Source organism: Cervus canadensis, chromosome 6 (assembly GCF_019320065.1).
Source record: "Cervus canadensis isolate Bull #8, Minnesota chromosome 6, ASM1932006v1, whole genome shotgun sequence".
Lineage (NCBI taxonomy): Eukaryota > Metazoa > Chordata > Mammalia > Artiodactyla > Cervidae > Cervus > Cervus canadensis.
Window position 1 is genome coordinate 87084212 of NC_057391.1, and position 19534 is coordinate 87103745.

General features: G+C 42.0%; 1 protein-coding gene across 1 annotated transcript in view; it reads right to left on the reverse strand.

Annotated features, from left to right (window-relative positions):
- Window positions 1-1952: 1952 nt before the first annotated feature.
- Window positions 1953-19534, reverse strand: part of SEL1L (SEL1L adaptor subunit of ERAD E3 ubiquitin ligase) — a 57813-nt gene continuing 40231 nt past the window's right edge. The window contains exons 14-21 of the mRNA XM_043472702.1: window positions 19350-19412; window positions 17974-18061; window positions 17512-17660; window positions 16469-16634; window positions 14608-14682; window positions 13452-13624; window positions 9302-9430; window positions 1953-6149 (exon numbers count right to left, since the gene is read on the reverse strand). Of these exons, the coding sequence (XP_043328637.1) occupies window positions 5940-6149; window positions 9302-9430; window positions 13452-13624; window positions 14608-14682; window positions 16469-16634; window positions 17512-17660; window positions 17974-18061; window positions 19350-19412 (1053 nt within the window). The 3' untranslated portion in view covers window positions 1953-5939. The remainder of the gene's footprint in view (window positions 6150-9301; window positions 9431-13451; window positions 13625-14607; window positions 14683-16468; window positions 16635-17511; window positions 17661-17973; window positions 18062-19349; window positions 19413-19534) is intronic.

Consider the following 19534-nt stretch of genomic DNA (forward strand, 5'->3'; position numbering starts at 1 on the left):
GAGAAAAAAAACATATAGGCAAGGAAGGCATGGGTGAAGAATGGGGAAACCCAGAGGCACAAGCTCTGAAACCAACAGCTGTGCTTTCACGTCTTGAAATAAATCTGTTTCCGGGAACGGAGGTTTCTGTTGTTCCCATTTAAATCCTGAATCATGTAAAACTCAACGACCACTTTATTTTTCAAAGTCAGAATCCTTGTTTAGGATACTTAAATCTCATATCTGATATGTGTAAGGCTTAGGAGAAATTCTTTTCAATGCTGAGAGGCTAAATAAGAGAGTTGTATTAGGTGGTAGAGAGAAGGCAAAAGGAAAGTGGATTGAGCAAAACCTGAAAATATCTAGATGAATGTTCTTGGGTCAATTAACTGACCACATTCTACTCAACTTACATGAGAAAAAAAATCATGTGGGTCTTTTATGAGTGGGATTTAACACATAATTCAGCATTAGCACTAGGTCCTATTTAAAAGAAATTAATCCAGATGGAAAACATTTGGCCACTAGGAAAACCAGAGTTTTGCTCAAAATGTAATCCTAACAATAAATTAGAAAGTTGGCAGAATTTTCAGGATCCCATAAGGCTGTTCAGCCTGATGGCTTTCTAAGCAGTGATAGAAATGACGTTGAAAGAAATACACAAGACCCGTGACATAGAAGCACCTCTCCTTTTGAACTGGAAACTCTAAAGCTCATTTTGTTTTTTACTTGACTCTACAAGTGATTTGCAAAACATTCAAAAAGTGAAAAAATCCCCCCCCCCCATAGTTTCTACTATAGAAATTATTTCTAATTTCTTACTTGCATATATTAATGTATATGTCATGACACAGTATAAGCAAATTTCAGGGTTAGTGTGGCCAATCAAAATTAGTCTCATACAAATAAAAGGGAGAGGCTGTTTCTCACCAAGTTGCATCCAGTGAAGCCCCAGGACTGATTTTAACAACTTGTCAGAAAGGGGTTAACTGGTAAACAGGCATCACACCCAACGTCAGGCTGAATGAACACACTGCTGACATTACAGTTGATGTATAACTTCCTTACAACTTGGATTTCAGTCAAGGTTAGTCAAGGTCTTCTTGGGTGGCTGGCTGTCTTCCCATAAGTAAAATCTGAGGTGCAACTTCTCACTTGCCACAATCTGCATCATCCAGACTTTTTTAAAGGATCTGCTGCTTCTAAGCGGAACACTTTAGCTCAGTTTGAGTTGGCTGCTAGGACGTTAGGGCTGTATCTGTAGCCCAGCTCTAACATGCATCTCTGTACATGTTCACTCCTGATTTAATACTGTTTTCTCCTTTGTTTCCCCTTTACTGAGATCGTACTTATCCTATGTACATTTCATTGTGTTGTACGGTTGCAGCTCTGTAAAAATCTTCAGGGAAAAAGGCAACACCTAAACACACTTTGGGCTTCCCTGGTGGCTCAGAGGTTAAAGCGTCTGCCTGCAATGCGGGAGACCTGGGTTCGATTCCTGGGTCGGGAAGATCCCCTGGAGAAGGAAATGGCAACCCAGTCCAGTACTCTTGCCTGGAGAATCCCATGGATGGAGGAGCCTGGTGGGCTACAGTCCAAGGGGTCACATGACTGAGCAATTTCACTTTCACTAAACACACTTTAGCTAAGTTTTACTAAAATCAGGATTAAAGTGAATCATGCATACTATACATCACAGGCCAACTCAGGTCCAAGATCTCAGAGATTTAAACATGGCCAACACTTCTTAGCAAGTTCATATTCTCTGTACTCTGTGGAGGATAATACTCAACAGAAATCTGAATTTCAATAGTTAAAAGTAAATTTAAGATGGATTCAAAGTGCCCCTAATGAATGCTTTTCCAGACGCTTCTGAAAATCCAAAAGGTTCATTAAAAAATTGAATCATACAGATTTTTAAAAAGGTCTGTGTGGAGTGGTGCCTGGCCGTGGAACGCGATTAGCATACAGGATAACCAGAGGTGGGATCTTTATTTCACAAGTTTCAAGATACAGTACAAAACGAATCTGTACATCTCTCTATTAACAGGATTTGTTTACACAATTATATTACACTTCACCAGCCTTTATACTGAATTTAATTAAATACAAAATAAATTTACAAAAAGTCTACCATGGTGTTCTTTCCAATGACAGTTTATGGTCTTTTAAAGCGTCTCCTAAGTATCAATAGTGGTTACACCTTGATCGTATCAAATGTTACGATTTTTCTTTTTTAAATCAAAGAGAATAGTGTCATCTTATCATTCCAAACAGGAAAACTGGTGCTGTGAGATGACTCTACACATAACCAAGACATCCTTCTCATGCACACATCGGATTTTTACTTGTGCAAATCATTTTTCCGTGGAATATTTTCAATCTTCTTGAAATACCAAATGGAAGGAGAAATTTAGCTTCTTTTTACTACACATTTAAAAGTCAGCTAGTGCCTCAGACAGTACGGTATTCAGAAAGTTTGTATTTTCACTTATATCTGAGACCAGTGACTGATGAAAAATACTTTCATGAAAATAGAAGTTCTTTTTGCTTTATTTCTTGCACAGTGGTAGTCATAATATTGTGTAACATATAATTAAATTCACTTTTATACCAAACAGTAGCTGTTATCAGGGCAAATGTAGCCCATGCTGCTCTTCTTGTTAAGTAAGGGGGCTGTTTAACAGTTGAAGCACTTCTGTTTTGAAATGTGCATGTGAAATGTTAGTCCAAACCTCTGAATAAGGTGTTTGCAGATGTAGCTAGACACTATAATACACATGCTACATACATGAAGGCCTGTGGTCTTCATTTATAGGCTTGCATGCATACTTCCAAAACACTGGTTTGAAGAACATGAGGAGCAAAGAAAGGAGCAGAAAGAAAAAAAAAGCTCATACAAAATTCTTGAGTTTTCTGGAGGCAATGGCAGCTCCTTAATTAAATAAAGCAACAGATCATGGGCAGAAGCTTCTACAACTTCCCAGTGATACAGAGATACAATGGCTTAGCAGTAAAACTCTCACAAATTAACCGCATATGCAGAAGGGGAACACATCCTCAAGAGTATTAGGATTAATGATCCGCAAGTTAATCTCCTTTAAGTGCTAAATCATTTTGGAAGAAAAAGAAACCTTCTATTTTTCTGTGCCATTGAATAGGAACTAAAAACAAGGTAGGCCTTACCCAGAAAACAGAAACAAAAGCTCCAAGAACAAAAAGGAAAACAAAAAAACCAAAAAACCAATAGCAAACCCCAAACACCAATGTAGCAGAAAACAAAAAGCTAGAGTCTCCAGACTGAATAACCAACAGACCAAACGCACAAGAGGACGGAAGCTGAGTAGAAGTCCTCTGTCCCTGCCTCGGAAGGCAGGGAGACAGCCTCTCACAGGGACGGGGAGAGCTGGGCTACTGTGGGGAGATGAAGCCACACCCCACCTGCTAACTCTAAATTCTATCATTAAAACTCCTGAATCCTGGAGTTAGTTTAACGTCACTGACATTAACTAGCTTGAGTTACTGTCATTGTATTCAAATGGATGCCATTTGATTAGGTTAAGTATTGAGCGTTAATTTAGGAGAAACCCAGTTCCTATTTGCTTAGGCATCAGGTCCCTTGTACAGACCAAGGAAGGGAGCCAAGGATTTCGAGACAGGTCTTTGAATGAAGTCACAGGAACTAAGCATTTTAGGGTTACCATTCAAACCGCCAGTAGCAAATGCGCCAGGGTGAAACAGGAGGTGACAAGGGCCAACAGAAAAAGATGGATTTGGAAGATGAATAGCAAGGACAGGAGCAAGAGGAACGCCAACAGGAAGGCTGTCATGGCTGGAGAACAAGACCATCCCTTCCTGTCTGCCTCTGGGGTAGAGACCACTGTTGAAGAATGGTCTTTTTTGAAGTACTAACAGAGGGAAGGAAAGATAAAGAGATAAGAATACTGCTAAAGGAGAAATTAGGTGGATGACAGAAAAACATGGAAGTTTAGCTGTTAAACGTTTAAATAAACTAAAACAGTTCCTTTGAAACGAAGAGTGGCTGCTACCACGGATCCTACTTATTTTGAAGGGTGGGGAGAAGAGGCAGGGGTGAAGACGCGAACATCCTGTACCAAATGCACACAGATCTCTCACGAAAGAGAGCGAACAGAAGTCTTAGTATTTACATGAGCTGCCCAAAGCGACATTACACTTGTGAGGGTAAAATGTCCTACCTTTCAGATCTGCACTTACACATGTGGTTCTTGCTGTGACCACCTCTTCAGGTTTAGAAGCAACTATCCAGGAGGAAAGTTTGCTCACCAGGTTTCTTGTAATACTCTACACACACCACACACACACAAGCACACAACTTCACATTTGGAGCCCTCAGCTTCCTTACGGACTGATTAGACCTAGTTCTAAATACAATCCCCACTTAAAAAACCGAAGTTTTACAACTCTACAGGTAAGGAACTCTTCAAGTTTTCTGGCAGATGAGGGGTTACAGAAAAAGAGTATAAAGATGAACAGAAACAGACGGAGGTCAGCAAGTGCAGAAAGCCTGCGCAGACGCTAAAGCGAGTCTCAGACTGGATACAGGATGGCGAACGCTGCCATCCAACCATAAAAAGGAGCATGAGTTTGGCTGAAGTTTTTCATTTGTGTGATATGTGATGTTCTCAGTGTTTTCTGTTGGCGCCGTGGTGGCTGTTCTCCATACTCCTGAAGCAGACAGTTGTGAAGGGTAACAGCCTTGCTTTTCCTAATGTTAACCGTGGAGGGTGGTGAACACGGGAGCTACGCAAGTGGTTGATTTTCTCCTGTTACGTCAAGCTGCAGAAAAAAAAAATCTATCTGAACAAAGAGGCTTTAGTAGCTTTCTTCAACCACTGACTTCAATGCATCTCCGACTCTCTATAGAGTTTTAGTATTGTAATGGTAGTTTATGTCTGCCATAGCCTGGCAAGGATAGTTCACATTTAAAGAATTCAGGAGGGTGGTCTGTTCTTTTGCAGTAAGAAATGCAGAGTATTAATAAACTGAATCCTGGGAACAACTGCGTTAACTTTTGGGAACGTGTGTCTGATCCTGCTACCCCCACCCAGAGTCCTTCAATGCTGCTTTCTAAGTCTCCCTTCAGTCCAGCCTCCGGCTCCAGATGAAGGCTCTGCCTACTTGTAACAAACAAGCAAGTCACACTGAGCAGGTGGGGCAAGTCCAGGTGTTAGCTCAAGGAGTCAGTTCACAGAGTTTTCTATAGACTCCACTCCAAGGAAACGAAGTTCACATACAACTCTTTAACAAGGCCTCTCAGTCTTTGAAGGAGAGAAGTATGGGATAACGTATGACAATCAATTACTGATCATCATAAACCGCCCAACCTTCCCTTTTAAAGGAACAAATATGCTGAATACGTACACTTGCACGTGGACTGATAAAAGTTCCTTGGTTATCAGAGTTCTGAAACACTTTGAGGACTTTTTTTTTTTTTTTTACTTAAAAGGCAAGTTCTATTTTCAGACTTTCAAACATGTTAAGGTTAGATTTGCGACTAACTGGGTTTCCCTTTTTACACTGATCAGTTTTAGTGTCAATGCATAAGACCTTCAGGACGGGCGACAGAACGTATGCACACTGAAAGAGTGACCGAAGGGACCCAAGAAAGACAGCTGGACACAGCGGACATGACCACTGTGAGTGTCTTGCAAATGTTTCCGGGGTAAGAAAGGGGGGCGGGGGAAGCCACTGAGAGTTGTTATTCCGTACAGCACTGAAACGGACATTCAACTTAGTTTAGGTAAGAGTTACTTATCCCTGAAAATAAAGGCATCAGATTCCAAGCAGCTTTAGGAATTCAACGCTTCCTTGTGCCTCTTCCAGGAGGTGGCGACCGCTGATCCAAAGTCCTACATCGAATGCAAGCGTTCTCAGCAAACCCTTTCCTTGTCTGTCACCCGCTGGGGGGGCGCGGCGGGTTACTGCGGCAGCGGTTGCTCTGGGGGCCTCTCCTGCTGTGGCGGGGCCGGCCGTGGCCCCGGAGGCCTGGGGACAGGCATGTCCTGGTGCTGCCGCTGCCTGTAGGCGATTACGGTTCCCAAGAGCAACGCGATGATGGTCATGAGGTAAAGGTCCCACTCAGGTCCCAAGAGCTGGTCCATATCAAGTTGGGTGAATATGTCTCGAATCTTAGTGAGAATAATATAAAAATCATTATGATCACTTAAACATAAAGCTAGGAAAGTTACCTCACAAATTAAGAGATAAATACAGAATTTACTGAAACAATTGGTCTTAGTAATATTTTGCAATGTCTTTTTTAGAAAAAAGATTTTACTATAAAAACTACCGTATGACCCGGCAGTTCCACGCTTGGTTATTTATCTGAAAAAAACAAAAACACTTAATTCTGAAAGATATATGTACTCCAATGTTCACAGTAGCATAATTCATCATTGCCAAGATATGGAAGCAAACCTAAGTGTCCATCAGTTGGTGAATGAAGATGTGGTGCATATACACAATGGAATATTATTACTTAGCCATAAAAAGAATGAAATTTTGCCATCTGTAGCAACATGGATGGGCTTGGAGGGCATTATGGTAAGTGAAATAAGTCAGACAGAAAGACAAATACTGTATGATATCACTGATAAGTGGTGTCTAAAAAATTTACAAACTAGTGAATATAACAAAAAAGAAGCGGACTCACAGATTAGAGGACAAACTAGTGGTTACCAGTGGGGAGAGGGAAGTGGGAGGGGCCATATAAAGGTACGGGATTAAGAGACACAAACTGTTATGTATAACATAAGCTACAACATGGAGAATATAGCTGGTAATTTATAATAACCGCACATGGAGTGCAATCTATAAAAATTATGAATCACTATATTGTATACCTGTAACTCTACCGTATTGTACATCAACTGTACTTCAGTAAGAAAAAAACTAAAAATTAACTTTAACAGACTTTAACAGAGTAACCAATCTAATAAAATTAAGGACGAGACAATACAAAACAATCAGTTCAACTGAAAAAATGAAAAGTACTCGGGTTTGATCTCTGGGGCAGAAAGATCCCCTGGAGAAGGGAATGGCAACCCACTCCAGCATTCCTGCCTGGAGAATTCCAGGACAGAGGAGCCTGGCGGGCTACAATGTATGGGGTCGCAGAGAGTCAGAAGGACTGAGTGACTAAACAATAACAAAGTATCTTACAGGACTTCTTCCCATCAGTAACTTAATGCGCTAATTTCCAACCATTTCTCACAGGAAATATCTGAAACGAACACTGGGGACACCGGAGGACGGGGCTGGGGAAGCAGTCTCTGGGCACATCTATAGCCTGTTTCCAGCAATGACTCGCTTGCTCATAAAAAGCTTTCTCCTAATGACGGCAGGGCTATTTTACTACGGTCCCTCATGTATTGTAACTGAAGGTGTTAGGGATTCACATGTTTAATAGCTGCACAAATAATGCTTTTTAGTTAGGATTTAACTATAATTGACTGCTGAAATTGAACTTTAAAATTATGTTGTCTATCATATTTTAATGTCGCTTAAGTTATTCCTGGTATTTTCTGACTACTACTTACCCTGGACCAACAAGAAAGGAAATATGGGGCATAATCCTTTATGTTTAAATAAAACTACATTTAAAAGGTCCCCATATATACATTTGTAGGTATAGAATCTAATTTTTTCCGGAAAAAAATTGTAAGAAACTAACAGTTTCCTGGGGTACGACCTACAATAGGAGACTTTGGTTTTCTGTACTGTTTGACTTTCTTACCATCAGTACTTTTTACTCCTTTCGCAGGGGAGGTGGGAGAATATCCAGGTGGTAAGATTATGGGGCATCTTATTGTTCTCCTACACCCCGGGGTAAAACACAACTTAGTACGGCATACTACATGACCAAATCCTAGACTGTGCTCAATACTGATAATTAGGCCAATATGGGTAACAATGTAATACACATGTAATCAATAGTTTAGTTGAAATAGTCCTGAGAAAGTAAGAGCTAGTGGCCACACTGTTAGCTTTTCAGTGAAAGGAACGAAGATCCTCTGCGTTACTGATAGCAGAGCGTACAGCACACCCTGGCTCATGCTACCAAACGGTCATAAACTGACATTACGAGTGTCTAAGCAGTGGAGAGGACAGACGCCAGCCCCTTCAGCCCTCAGGAGGCCTATACGTGGAGAACCTTGGTGTGTCAGCTAAGGTTGGAAAATGGAGAAGTTGTCTAATTTCGTCTTCTGGATGCTGAAGCAGCAAGGACTCAATCTACATATGTTAACACCGAGTAAATCCCTTTTGGAATCTAACGCTGAAAGGATGCGTCAGTCAACTTGTCCTGAAAGATGCTAACAAAAGGTTGACATCATCCCTTTCTGGCCTGGAGTGAATTAAAGTGAAACAGCCTCTCTTTCTGCATACCTTTTAGGGCTCAGAGTTAAATGCTGCACCAGTGAATCCGTTACGAGGAATGACAGGTACTGTAAACAGAACAGACAACGGGGGAACCCAAGAGCACTGTGCTGGAAACTAAGCTGGGAGCTGTGAGGAGAACGGGTAACTCACCCACCTCCTAGCAAGGTTCTACCACTGAGCACACTGAAAGAATTCTAGGTATTTTTAGAAAACACTTCCGGTGGTGTTTTTAACATGTTTCACTAGCAGAAGCGTCTGAAGCACAGCAGCCTGGGCAGGCTCTCAGGACCCACTTCTTCCCCTGTCTTAGATTCTCTCTTTCAGTGGTTGGTCTGAGTCACTGCGAGGCAGTCATCTGATTAAATGTTTACTGAATTCAGTTAATTACTATTTCACGTTGTCATGGGTTAGTCTCAGCCTTCCCTAACCAGAAAAGATCTGCACCAGTGACAAATGCGCCAGCAACGGGCACACACGCACTGTCGCTCAGTCGCGTCCGGCTGTCTGCGACCCCGTGGACTGTAGCCCACCAGGCTCCTGTCCGTGGGATGTCCCAGGCAGGAATACCGGTGCGGGCTGCCACTTCCTATTCCAAGAGATCTTCCCACCCCAGGGTTCGAACCCGTGTCTCTTGCGTCTCCTGCATCGGCAGGCGGGCTCTTCTCGCTGCACCGCCTGGGACGCCCTTCAGCCCGTTACCCTCACTGTCAGACGTCCTGGCAACCGACAGTGCTCTGCGGCACCCTCGCCCCTCACCTGGGGAGGGCCTTTCATCCAGGAAGGGGGCAAAAGGCCAGCCACTTACACGTCCTTTCTCCCCTCCCCCACCTGAGCGAAACCAAACCTCTGGGTTGAGGTTACACCACGCGTATTTTAATGAGAAGAGTCGTGGACCACTTACATTTGTTTCCCGTATGTACTGCAAGAAATAGACCACGCCCAACTTGCAGAGTGCTAGGAATACTGGTACTTGTGCATCTGGGCTGGCTTCGGCTGCCATGTCATAAAAACGCTTTGCAAGGTGAATGTCCTGTAACAGAGGCAATAAGCCAAGTGTCAGTTCTTGTTAAAGTAAAAATAATTACTATTTACATGTTCAGAAAGTTTAATTTACCTTTCAAGTTTCATTTTAAAATTTCCCTTACCGAAAGAAAGAACTCAAATTTCTTTTAATTATCTAATTGCTTACTTTTGAAGAATTTAATGGAAAAAATTCAAAAGGTAACCTGTATGTCCCTGACCTTGCTGGACACAGTTATATATAATGTCTGTGCATAACACTGTTAACCCAGAGACTTCCAGGGTGACCTGTAGGTCTCAAGCTAATTTTTTCCTACCTACAAGCCAGTCAGCATAAGGAATTTCTGGTTTCTGTCTGGAGCAGAGATCTTTATATTGGGGTAGACATACCCAAAAGTTTTCTAAGGGGTGTTAGGAGTTTCTCAATCCTCTGTTTCCCCGTCTTAGATTGTTTCTGCAAAGGGGGAAACAAATTATTACTAACTTTGGCCCAGATGAGGGTGCTCTGCCTTCAGATAAATGGTAGAATGGGATGCTGTGAGCTGCAAAAATCTCATTTAACAACCTCACTTCTCTCATGCCCTGAGTATTGTCAAAGAATACTAAATTCGTAGGTAAGAATTCCATGAGACACGGTAAAGAAAGGCTAAACACTGAGACTGACTTTTCCTGCACATTTAAATATAAGCGGCTACTTCCAGCTCTTCTGTGTACTTGTCCCTAGGCGAGTCATCAGTTAAACAGAAGAGCACCTTCAAACAAAATTGACAGTATGGTGAGTGGCTTTGATTTTTAAAAAAGTAACACATTTTATCTGCATTGTCATATCTTTCAAGATCATACATCAAACTTTATGTGATCCACAGACTCTGTGCAGATGAGTCGATAAGAGAAATTAAATCTTGTCTATCAATCAACTCCTGAATTATTTATTCCAATTATAACCAATCCTCATCTTGTTTAATACTTAAATTTTTCTATCTATATTAGATGCTGGATTGATTAGTTTTTAGAGTATGAATATGTGGTTTATTTAAAAAACAGAAAACAAACAGGAAAAGGTGATCATAATGTCTTAATAAAACTAATGAAATTCCTTAAAAAGTTAGGAATAAAACCACCACATGACTCAGCAAACCCACTCCTAGGCTGAGGAAACCAAAACTGAAAAAGACACACGTACCCCAATGTTCATTGCAGCATTATTTACAATAGCTATAACGTGAAAGCAACCTAGATGTCTATCGACAGATGAATGGATAAAGAAGTTGTGGTACATATACACAATGGAATATTACTCAGCCATAAAAAGGAATGCATTTGAGACAGTTCCTAATGAGGTGGATGAGCCTACAGCTTATTATACAGAGTCAAGTATGTCAGAAAAAGAAAGATAAATATTGTATACTAATGCATATATACGGAATCTAGAAAGATGATACTGAAGAATTTATCTGCAGGGCAGCAATGGAGAAAGACACATAGAGAACAGACTTATGGGCTTATGGGAGAGGGGAGGAGAGGGTGAGATGTACGGAAAGAGTAACGCAGAAACTTACATTACCATGTGTAAAACAGATAGCCAGTAGGGATCTGTTGTATGTCTCAGGAAACTCAAACAGGGGCTCTGTACCAACCCAGGGGGTGGGATGGGAAGGGAGATGGGAGGCAGGTTCAAGAGGGAGGGGACATATGTGTACCTATGGCTGATTCATGTTGAGGTTTGACGGAAAACAACAAAATTCTGTAAAGCAAGTATCCTTTCATAAAAAATAAATTAATTAAAAAAAAATGGATCCCAGCAGTACCCCCACTTCTAATCAAAGGAATACCATGCATTTCATCAGTCTTTACTCGTAAGAATTTGTATAAGCTCTGTAAAACATTACAAATTAAATTTGTATAACATTACGAATTATTATGCAAAAAGCACTGATTAATTTTCTTGTTGTATAGCCTATTATACAAACAGGCTTTTTCTAAAATTAAAAGTTTTACCACTTTAATTCTGATTGTCTTTGCAAATTATTACTCAATGTATAAAAACCACAACTTACATGTGATCTTTTCAGGCATCCAACCCATTAATTTTATTTAAATTAACAAAGTCAGGCCTTCTGATAGAAACACTCAGGTTAGGTCAACTGGTTTGACAAAGCAAGGAAGCTTCAACAGCTGTGTTACTCGGCAGACTGTCCATGAACTGAATGCACAGCCTGCAGCTCCAGAATCTTGATAAAACTATATTCAACATCTAATGTTCATACAAATGTATCAAAATTTACATATTGGAATTAACATAAAATACTCAATCAATAAAATAAGCACTTTGACAAAAAAGCAGTGCATTAACAAAATGAAATGAACCACCTTCTTTTAAGCACAAAAGGTCTCTAGGAGACTGAGTGAGTAAGGAGTATCATCAGCTCCTTGATCAGCCCTGGGAAAGCCTTTCAGAGGTGACTCCCAGAAATTGAGGAAGTAAGAGTCCAGTGACCAGGGAACACCTCCTTCTGGAAGTCTCTAGTTTCCAATTTGTTGTTTTCAACAGAACGAAGTGGGGACCTAACTGAGTTATCCAGTGATGGATCATTAGAAATAACTTCAATGACAGATTAATCTGATTTGTGGCATATGTCACAGACTAAATGCTTGTCTGTGAAGCCCCATGCCCTACGGTATGAAGAGGCGAGGGCTTTGAGAGGTTACTGGGACTGGATGAGGGGGGACTCATGAAGGGAATAAACGTCCTCCTCAGACTCCTCAACGAGCTTGCTGCTTCTCTCTCACGCTTTCCTCATGAGAGGCCACAGAGAGGAGAGCGCCTGCACCAGACACCGAACCCGCAGACACCCTGATCTTCAACATCCCGGCCTCCAGAAATGGGGGAAATAAATGTCTGCTGCTGAAACCACTGCCCTGCGGTATTGTTACGGAGCTGACCAAGACAGCACAGAACTCCAAAGCCATTTAAAGAACCGGTAACCTTGCTGTAGAATTCTTCCCATTCCTATACACTTACTTATGTGAACGAGGTTCCACTCATGTATTTATAAAATGAAAAACAGAATGTTAAATTTATCCCACAATACTGAGAGTAATTTTTTAAATGCTCTATTCATCTCAGGGATGCATTCTAAATATTAGAGAAAGTAAAATTTTATAAAATCACGAGTTTGATGAGATCAACAGTGTATTCATAATTGACTAACTATGACTAATAATATCCCAATAATTTTTCTTAACACAGCCTAGAATCACAGGAAATAAAATTCAAATTTACATACTTTTTGTTTCAGGTAAGCATGACAGAGTGATCAGTATATTACACTGGTATATAATTTTTAGGAATAATGGACTAAAATATAAAGTCAGGGAGAAAAGTAAAAGATACAATTTTTATTAATAACTTTGCCATGCTTTTCAAAAAAGTTAATAATGAATGTATCAAATTATTTGGGGATTTAAAGTAGTTTAATCATTCCATTTATAAAAATGTTAGTGTTTAAAATAGCTAGAACTTAAGACTCCTTGAAACTTAGGAGAAACTTTAAATGTCAAATTGAAAATGTGTAAGAGGATATGTTTTTCAGTTATTTTAACACAGGAAGAAACTTGAATGACCACAGGTCTAAAGAATGTTAGACCTCAGTAGGAAGGTGTAAGAGTGAGAATAAGTTCATCAGTAGCAAGCATTTTAATTCATTTCAAAATAAGTTAGAAATGACAGACTTTGGCTGTTGATGGACACTTTCTCCAACAGGAGTTACCAACAGAGGCAGCACTGGTTTTCCACTTTTTTGAATCTGTCTTTGGCTTAATATCCTAATTACAACAGTGTAGCTGCCATTATGTATGTATGCCTGAGGACGAGAGAGGTGAGGGCAGTCTTTCGAAATACGCCAAGACTGGCTTCTAACTTAGCACCTAAAATGTGAACACACTCCAAAGCAAGCCTATTTCCTGTAAAAATGAAAATGCTGTCCCCCAAATCAAAATGCCAGCACGCACACATCTGAAGTCACGCCCACCTGTTTAATGCCCAGTCCCTTCTCATGCATGTAGCCCAGGTTAAACATGGCCTGTGCGCTGTGCTGCTGCTCAGACGCCAGACGATAGTGAATAAACGCCGTCTCGTAATCCACGTCCGTGCCGAAGCCATAGAAGTGGTAGTCTCCAAGCTTGATTCTAGCCACAGTATAGCCTGAAATAGCGGTTAAATGTAAAACTGCCAATCAGAAACTGTGTTTGAAACAGACGAAATTCTTCTTTCTCCTCCTGCTAACATGCTTCCATAAAATAGAATGTTAATTTGTAACACACAGTGTGCATGTGCGTGCTCAGTCATGTCTGACTCTTTGTGGCCCCATGGACCATAACCCGCCAGCCTCCTCTGTCCATGGGATTTTCCAGGCAAGAACACTGGAGTTATTGGTTGCCAATATTAGTAGGTTGCCATTTCCTACTCCAGGGGATCTTCCCAACTCAAGGACAGAACTCGAGTCTGCTGCATTGGCAGGTGGGTTCTTTATCACTAGTGCCACCTGGGAAGTCCATCTTATAAACACACAAACTTTATAGCAATTTCTTCAGCCAAGCTACAAATTCAGTAAAAAATTTAAATCAGAAGTGTTCCACTTCTGAAGAAGGCTTTTGTAACAGTCAGGGAGAGGCAAAACAAAGTGGGTGTAATTTGTATTTCACTAACAATACTCTTCAAATGATCACTGGATTCTATAGTATCATTTAACATTTTAAATAGTTCAACTGGAACACTGTATAGAAGAATAGATGGGCAGATAATGTTGGGAGTAGCATGCATGAGAAAGAAATAGTCAAACAAAAAAGAGTGGGGAAAGGCTGAAATCTCACGTTTTACACCTATATTCTATTACACATTTTATTCAATTGTCATTTTACACAACACACCAGCCTCAAACTAAAAACCAGAGTAAAGCATAGAATGATATAAATGTCCATTACAAAGACCCTGCAGTTTAATTTAAAAACCCTGGATTAGAACTCATTCTAAGAATGAATACCAATCAGGCAAACAAGTTAAGGAACAGTATCTCTGTTAAAAGTCATGAATGATATGATCTAATCCTTATGGAAGATAAAAACAAAGATACAATAAAGAAAGGCCCCAAGTTTAAACTCTTATTCTAGAACTAACCAACCACTCACCTTGTGAGGCCGCCCGGTTCCAGTGAAGCAATGCTCTGGGATAAGTTTCATTCTCACCTACGATGGTTGCTTCTCCTGCAAGGAAAATGAAACACAAACCAGGCATTTAAGGAAAGGCACTAGAGTTTTAGGCTTCATCTGCAAACCAGGGTGGATACATGCAGCATAATTTAAATGAGAAATGGGATATAAAATATTAAATGAAAAAACTGTTTAAATTAAACAAGTATGGGAATAAAATACTGAGTTCAAAGGAATCACTGCATTCAGGACAACACTGCTTCCCGAGGCATGTTTTAACCACAGAGCTAATAATGAGACTAATTACTGAACCACTCAGTTCAGTCACTCAGTTGTATGTGACTCTGTGACCCCATGGACTGAAAAACGCCAGGCCTCTCTGTCCATCACCAACTCCCGGAGTTTACTCAAACTCATGTCCATCGACTCGGTGATGCCATCCAACCATCTCATCCTCTGTTGTCCCCTTCTCCTCCTGCCTTCAACCTTTCCCAGCATCAGGGTCTTTTCTGATGACTCTGCTCATTCGATCAGGTGGCCAAAGTATTGGAGTTTCAGCTTGAACATCAGTCCTTTCAACGAACACTCAGGACTGATCTTCTTTAGGATGGACTGGTTGGATCTCCTTGCAGTCCAAGGGACTCTCAAGTCTCCTCCAACACCACAGTTCAAAAGCATAAATTCTTCGGTGCTCAGTTTTTTTCATAGTCCAACTCTCACATCCATACATGACTATTGGAAAAACCATAGCTTTGATTAGATGGACCTTTGTCAGCAAAGTAATTTCTCTGCTTTTTACTATGCTGTTTAGGTTGGTCATAGCTTTTCTCTCAAAGAACAAGCCTCTTTTAATTTCATGGCTGCAGTCACCATCTGCAGTGATTTTAGAGCCCCCTCAAAATTAAGCCTGTCATGGTTTCCACTGTTTCCCCATCTATTTGCCATGAAGTGATGGGACCAGATGCCATGATCTTAGTTTTCTGAATGTTGGGCCAGCTTTTTCACTCTCCTCTTTCACTTTCATCAGGAGGCTCTTTAGTTCTTCTTCGCTTTCTGCCATAAGGGTGGTGTCTTCTGCATATCTGAGGTTACTGATATTTCTCCCTGCAATCTTGATTCCAGCTTGTGCTTTATCCAGTCTGACATTTCGCACTGAACCACGAGGAATCTATATGCCACTGGAAAAACAATGTTTTTGTATCTGCTGTAGTTTGAAAAATGTATTTAACTGAAAGCAGTTAATTTTATGATCAATGTCGGACCTATTTCTAGTGTCAACTCCATAAAACTCACTTTGATGGCTTAGAGATCTGAGGTAAAATAACTTGAGCATGTGGGCTGTTCAGTTCAATAAAGAAATATCTTTGTGGCTTTTCTTTTTAAACAAGTTAACCTGATGTCTTAAATTGATGCTTTTGAACTGTGGTGCTGAAGAAGACTCTTGAGAGTCCCTTGGACTGCCAGGAGATCCAACCAGTCCATCCTAAAGGAAATCAGCCCTGAATATTCATTGGAAGGACTGATGCTGAAGCTGAAACTCCAATACTTTGGCCACCTGATGAGAAGAGCTGACTCATTGGAAAAGACCCTGATGCTGGGAAAGATTGAGGGCGGGAGGAGAAGGGGACGACAGAGGGTGAGATGGTTGGATGGCATCACCGACTCAATGGACGTGGGTTTGGGTGAACTCCGGGAGTTGGTGATGGACAGGGAGGCCTGGCGTGCTGCAGTCCATGGGGTCGCAGAGAGTCGGACACGACTGAGCGACTGAAGTGCAATGAACTGAACCTGACGGGCACCCTGTGTTCCAACCCCCGGGCAGGACGGGAGTGGGCCTTACTCTGGTCGAGGATGAAGGCTGCGTTGCTCTGCGCCACCTCATAGCCCTGCTCGGCCAGCAGGAGGTACTGGATCACAGCGGCGTTGTAGTCTCCGTCTTTGTAGCTGTTGTAAGCGGTCATGAGCCGCTCAGACCACCGGCCCCGCTCACACACATTCTTAAACAACTGTGAGGACAGGACAAAACAGAGGTGTGTCAGAAAATCATTTTTTGCACGTTGGCTACAAGCTACTGTTAAGCTTGTTCTCTCAATCTTTGGCAGCTTTATTTAAAAAAAAAAAAAAATATATATATATATATAAAAATCTGAGATACTAATTTGAAGCTTTCCCTTAGTCTTCAGAACAGTAACTCACTCACTCCTCCTGTGAGGGGCCACTCTCTCAAGAGGTAAGTCCCAGTAACAGCTCTATTTTACAAGGAAGGAAACTGAAGCAGAGGTTTAGAAACTGTGTGTGCTCATGCTCAGTCCTGTCCACCTCTTTGCGACCCCGTGGACTGTGACCTGCCAGGCTCCTCTGTCCATGGGATTTCCCAGGCAAGAACACCGGAGTGGGCTGCCAGTTCCTTCTCCGGGAGATCTTCCCGACCCGGGGACTGGACCCGCGTCTCCTGCACCGGCAGGTGGATTCTTCGCCACTGTGCCGCCTGGGAAGCCCGTAAAACTGTGCTAAGCGTTTACCAATGTCCCTCTGAAGTGCCAATCATGAGAAAGCTGAAGAGGCAAGGCTCCAGCTAGGAGATATTAGCATTCCCCCTGCAACATTCATTTAACATACACTTTTTGATGCTATGTCTCAGATACTGTCTTAGGTGCCAGAGAGACTGCACACAATAATATCTGCTCTTGTAAAGGCTGATGCCAGGAGGGCCGGACAGACTGAATCAGGAAGTGCGACAGTGACACACAGACCCTCAGAGCCTTCCCTCCGTGTCTCAGAGCTAGTCGGCTGAGTCTGTTTCTCCTCTAGAAGAAACAATAGCAAGAGAACCAGAAAGAAAACAGAGCCTCTCCTCCCAGGCAAGCGCAGAAGAGCCCTTACCTCCACTGCAGTGTGACATGATCGCATCACACCAGTGCCGCTGGCGTGCATCTGAGCCAGGTTGTAGAAAGCCAAGATATGGCCTCCCTGGGAAGCTAAGTTAAAATACTTCAAGGCTTGTTTGTAATCCCTCTTGACTCCAATGCCATCTGTAAGGAAAATCACACAAGAGGGCAGGAACAGTGTTAAGTGTGATTTAGCTAAAGCATCAGAGAAGCCTTATCTAGGAATAAAACTAAATGAAACTCAGAATTCTTACTTCAGAAAGATGTGAATCTTATTAATATAGATTTGCACATTAACACTGATTAATATATTCTCCAGGGCAATACAAGATGTGCACAAATTATTGACTTGGGAGGACGTTAATCAGATAGGAACTCAATAGCTCTCATTTCCATATCACAGTGGCATCTAGAGGAAAACAGGAAGTGTAGACTTGGAGTATCCATCGCTACTTACTATAGTACATGGAGCCAAGCTGCAGCTGCCCATCCACCCAGCCTTGTTCAGCAGCTTTCTGGAAATACTTCAGTGCCAAATCATAATTCTGGAGAAAAAGAGTTCACATGATCACATGATGAGAAGGCTTGAAAGGCTGACATACTCCGAAGTCAGGAGATTCATTCATAAAAAGAATTCACAAAGCACACAGTATTCCTGAAGTCGTTAAGAGACCTTCTTTTTAATAACACACAGATGGTAATATTTTTTAAGTCGTGGTGGATTAACATTTAAGACCGTGAAGAAAAACAAAAACATTATTTTGTGAAACAACTTGTACGTCTGCACTCAGAAAGCATGAACAACACTACTAAAGCAGCAGACCAAAAATTAAGAAACAGTCACAGCTTTTCTATTGATCAACAAACCCTTTTAAACCTCAATTTTTAAACATTAAATAAGAAAAAGTATTCTCTCCTCATTAGTTCCATCCCTGAACAGCTTATCAAACATCATCAGATGTCAAATATCATACATATCCCCAGAGAAAACTGAAAACAAAGGTCACTACGGGATTTTACTATCCTAACATGACTAGAAGGACTCAAAATGAGACCACATCCCTGTCTTTCGTGATAGGGAATATCTACAGACTAGAATTCTCTACCGAGCTCTTAGTTTGGGCCCAAATTAAAGGAATACATGGCTTGGGGAGATCGGACAGAGGTGGGGACAGTGGCGAGGATCCAGGGGCCTCCAGCGTGGGCAAGAAGCGCAGAGGAGCGAGGCGCAGCGGCCCCGGAAAACCCGGACGGCCCCGAGGAGAGAGTCCGGGGGAGGCAGAACCAGCGCCGTGCGGGCCAACGCGGAGGTCACTGCTGGGCTGTGCAGAGCAGTGACAGGAGGGGGAAGCCTGACTGCTGAGAGCTGAGGAGTGGACGCAGCCGCTCACGGACTTCCTTCTCTGGAGAAACCCGGGCTGCAGGAAGGGGCTGGAAAGGAGAGAGGTGGCAGCTGGACGGGAAAGGGGTGACAGAGAGCTCGCCTCACTCCACACGGCAGGACCTGAGAATTTTCTTAGGCCTGAGTGACGCAGCGGCCCGGAGATACTGAAGCCTGAGACAGACGGGCGAGTAAGGGAGGCGAAGAGCACAGATGGAAACGTTGAGAAACAGTTTCACGCCCTGAGAAGGTGCCAGAGACACAGCCACGCCTAGAAGACAGCTGCTATGGTGGGACGGGGTGAGGGGTGGCGGGGAACCCAACTGAGAGAGAATGTTCCAGGTTGAGCTCTGGTTACAAACCAAACGGCCTCACCTGGACTGATTGGGACACTTCCCTACGTTACTAGCTGCCTGCTTGTTGAAGTCAGAACGTTAGGACTGAAAACTTACAACTTGAACTCCTCTCCCGTAGAGGTAAGCCATTCCAAGCCCACTCTGTCCAACGGGGTTGCCCTGCCAACCAGACCAAAATTAAAGGATTCATTAAAAAAAAATAGGCAAGAAAAAGTGACTGCAAAAGAAATAATTTATAAGCATATTCAAAACATGTCTTAGTATGTTTTTCAATTCAAAAC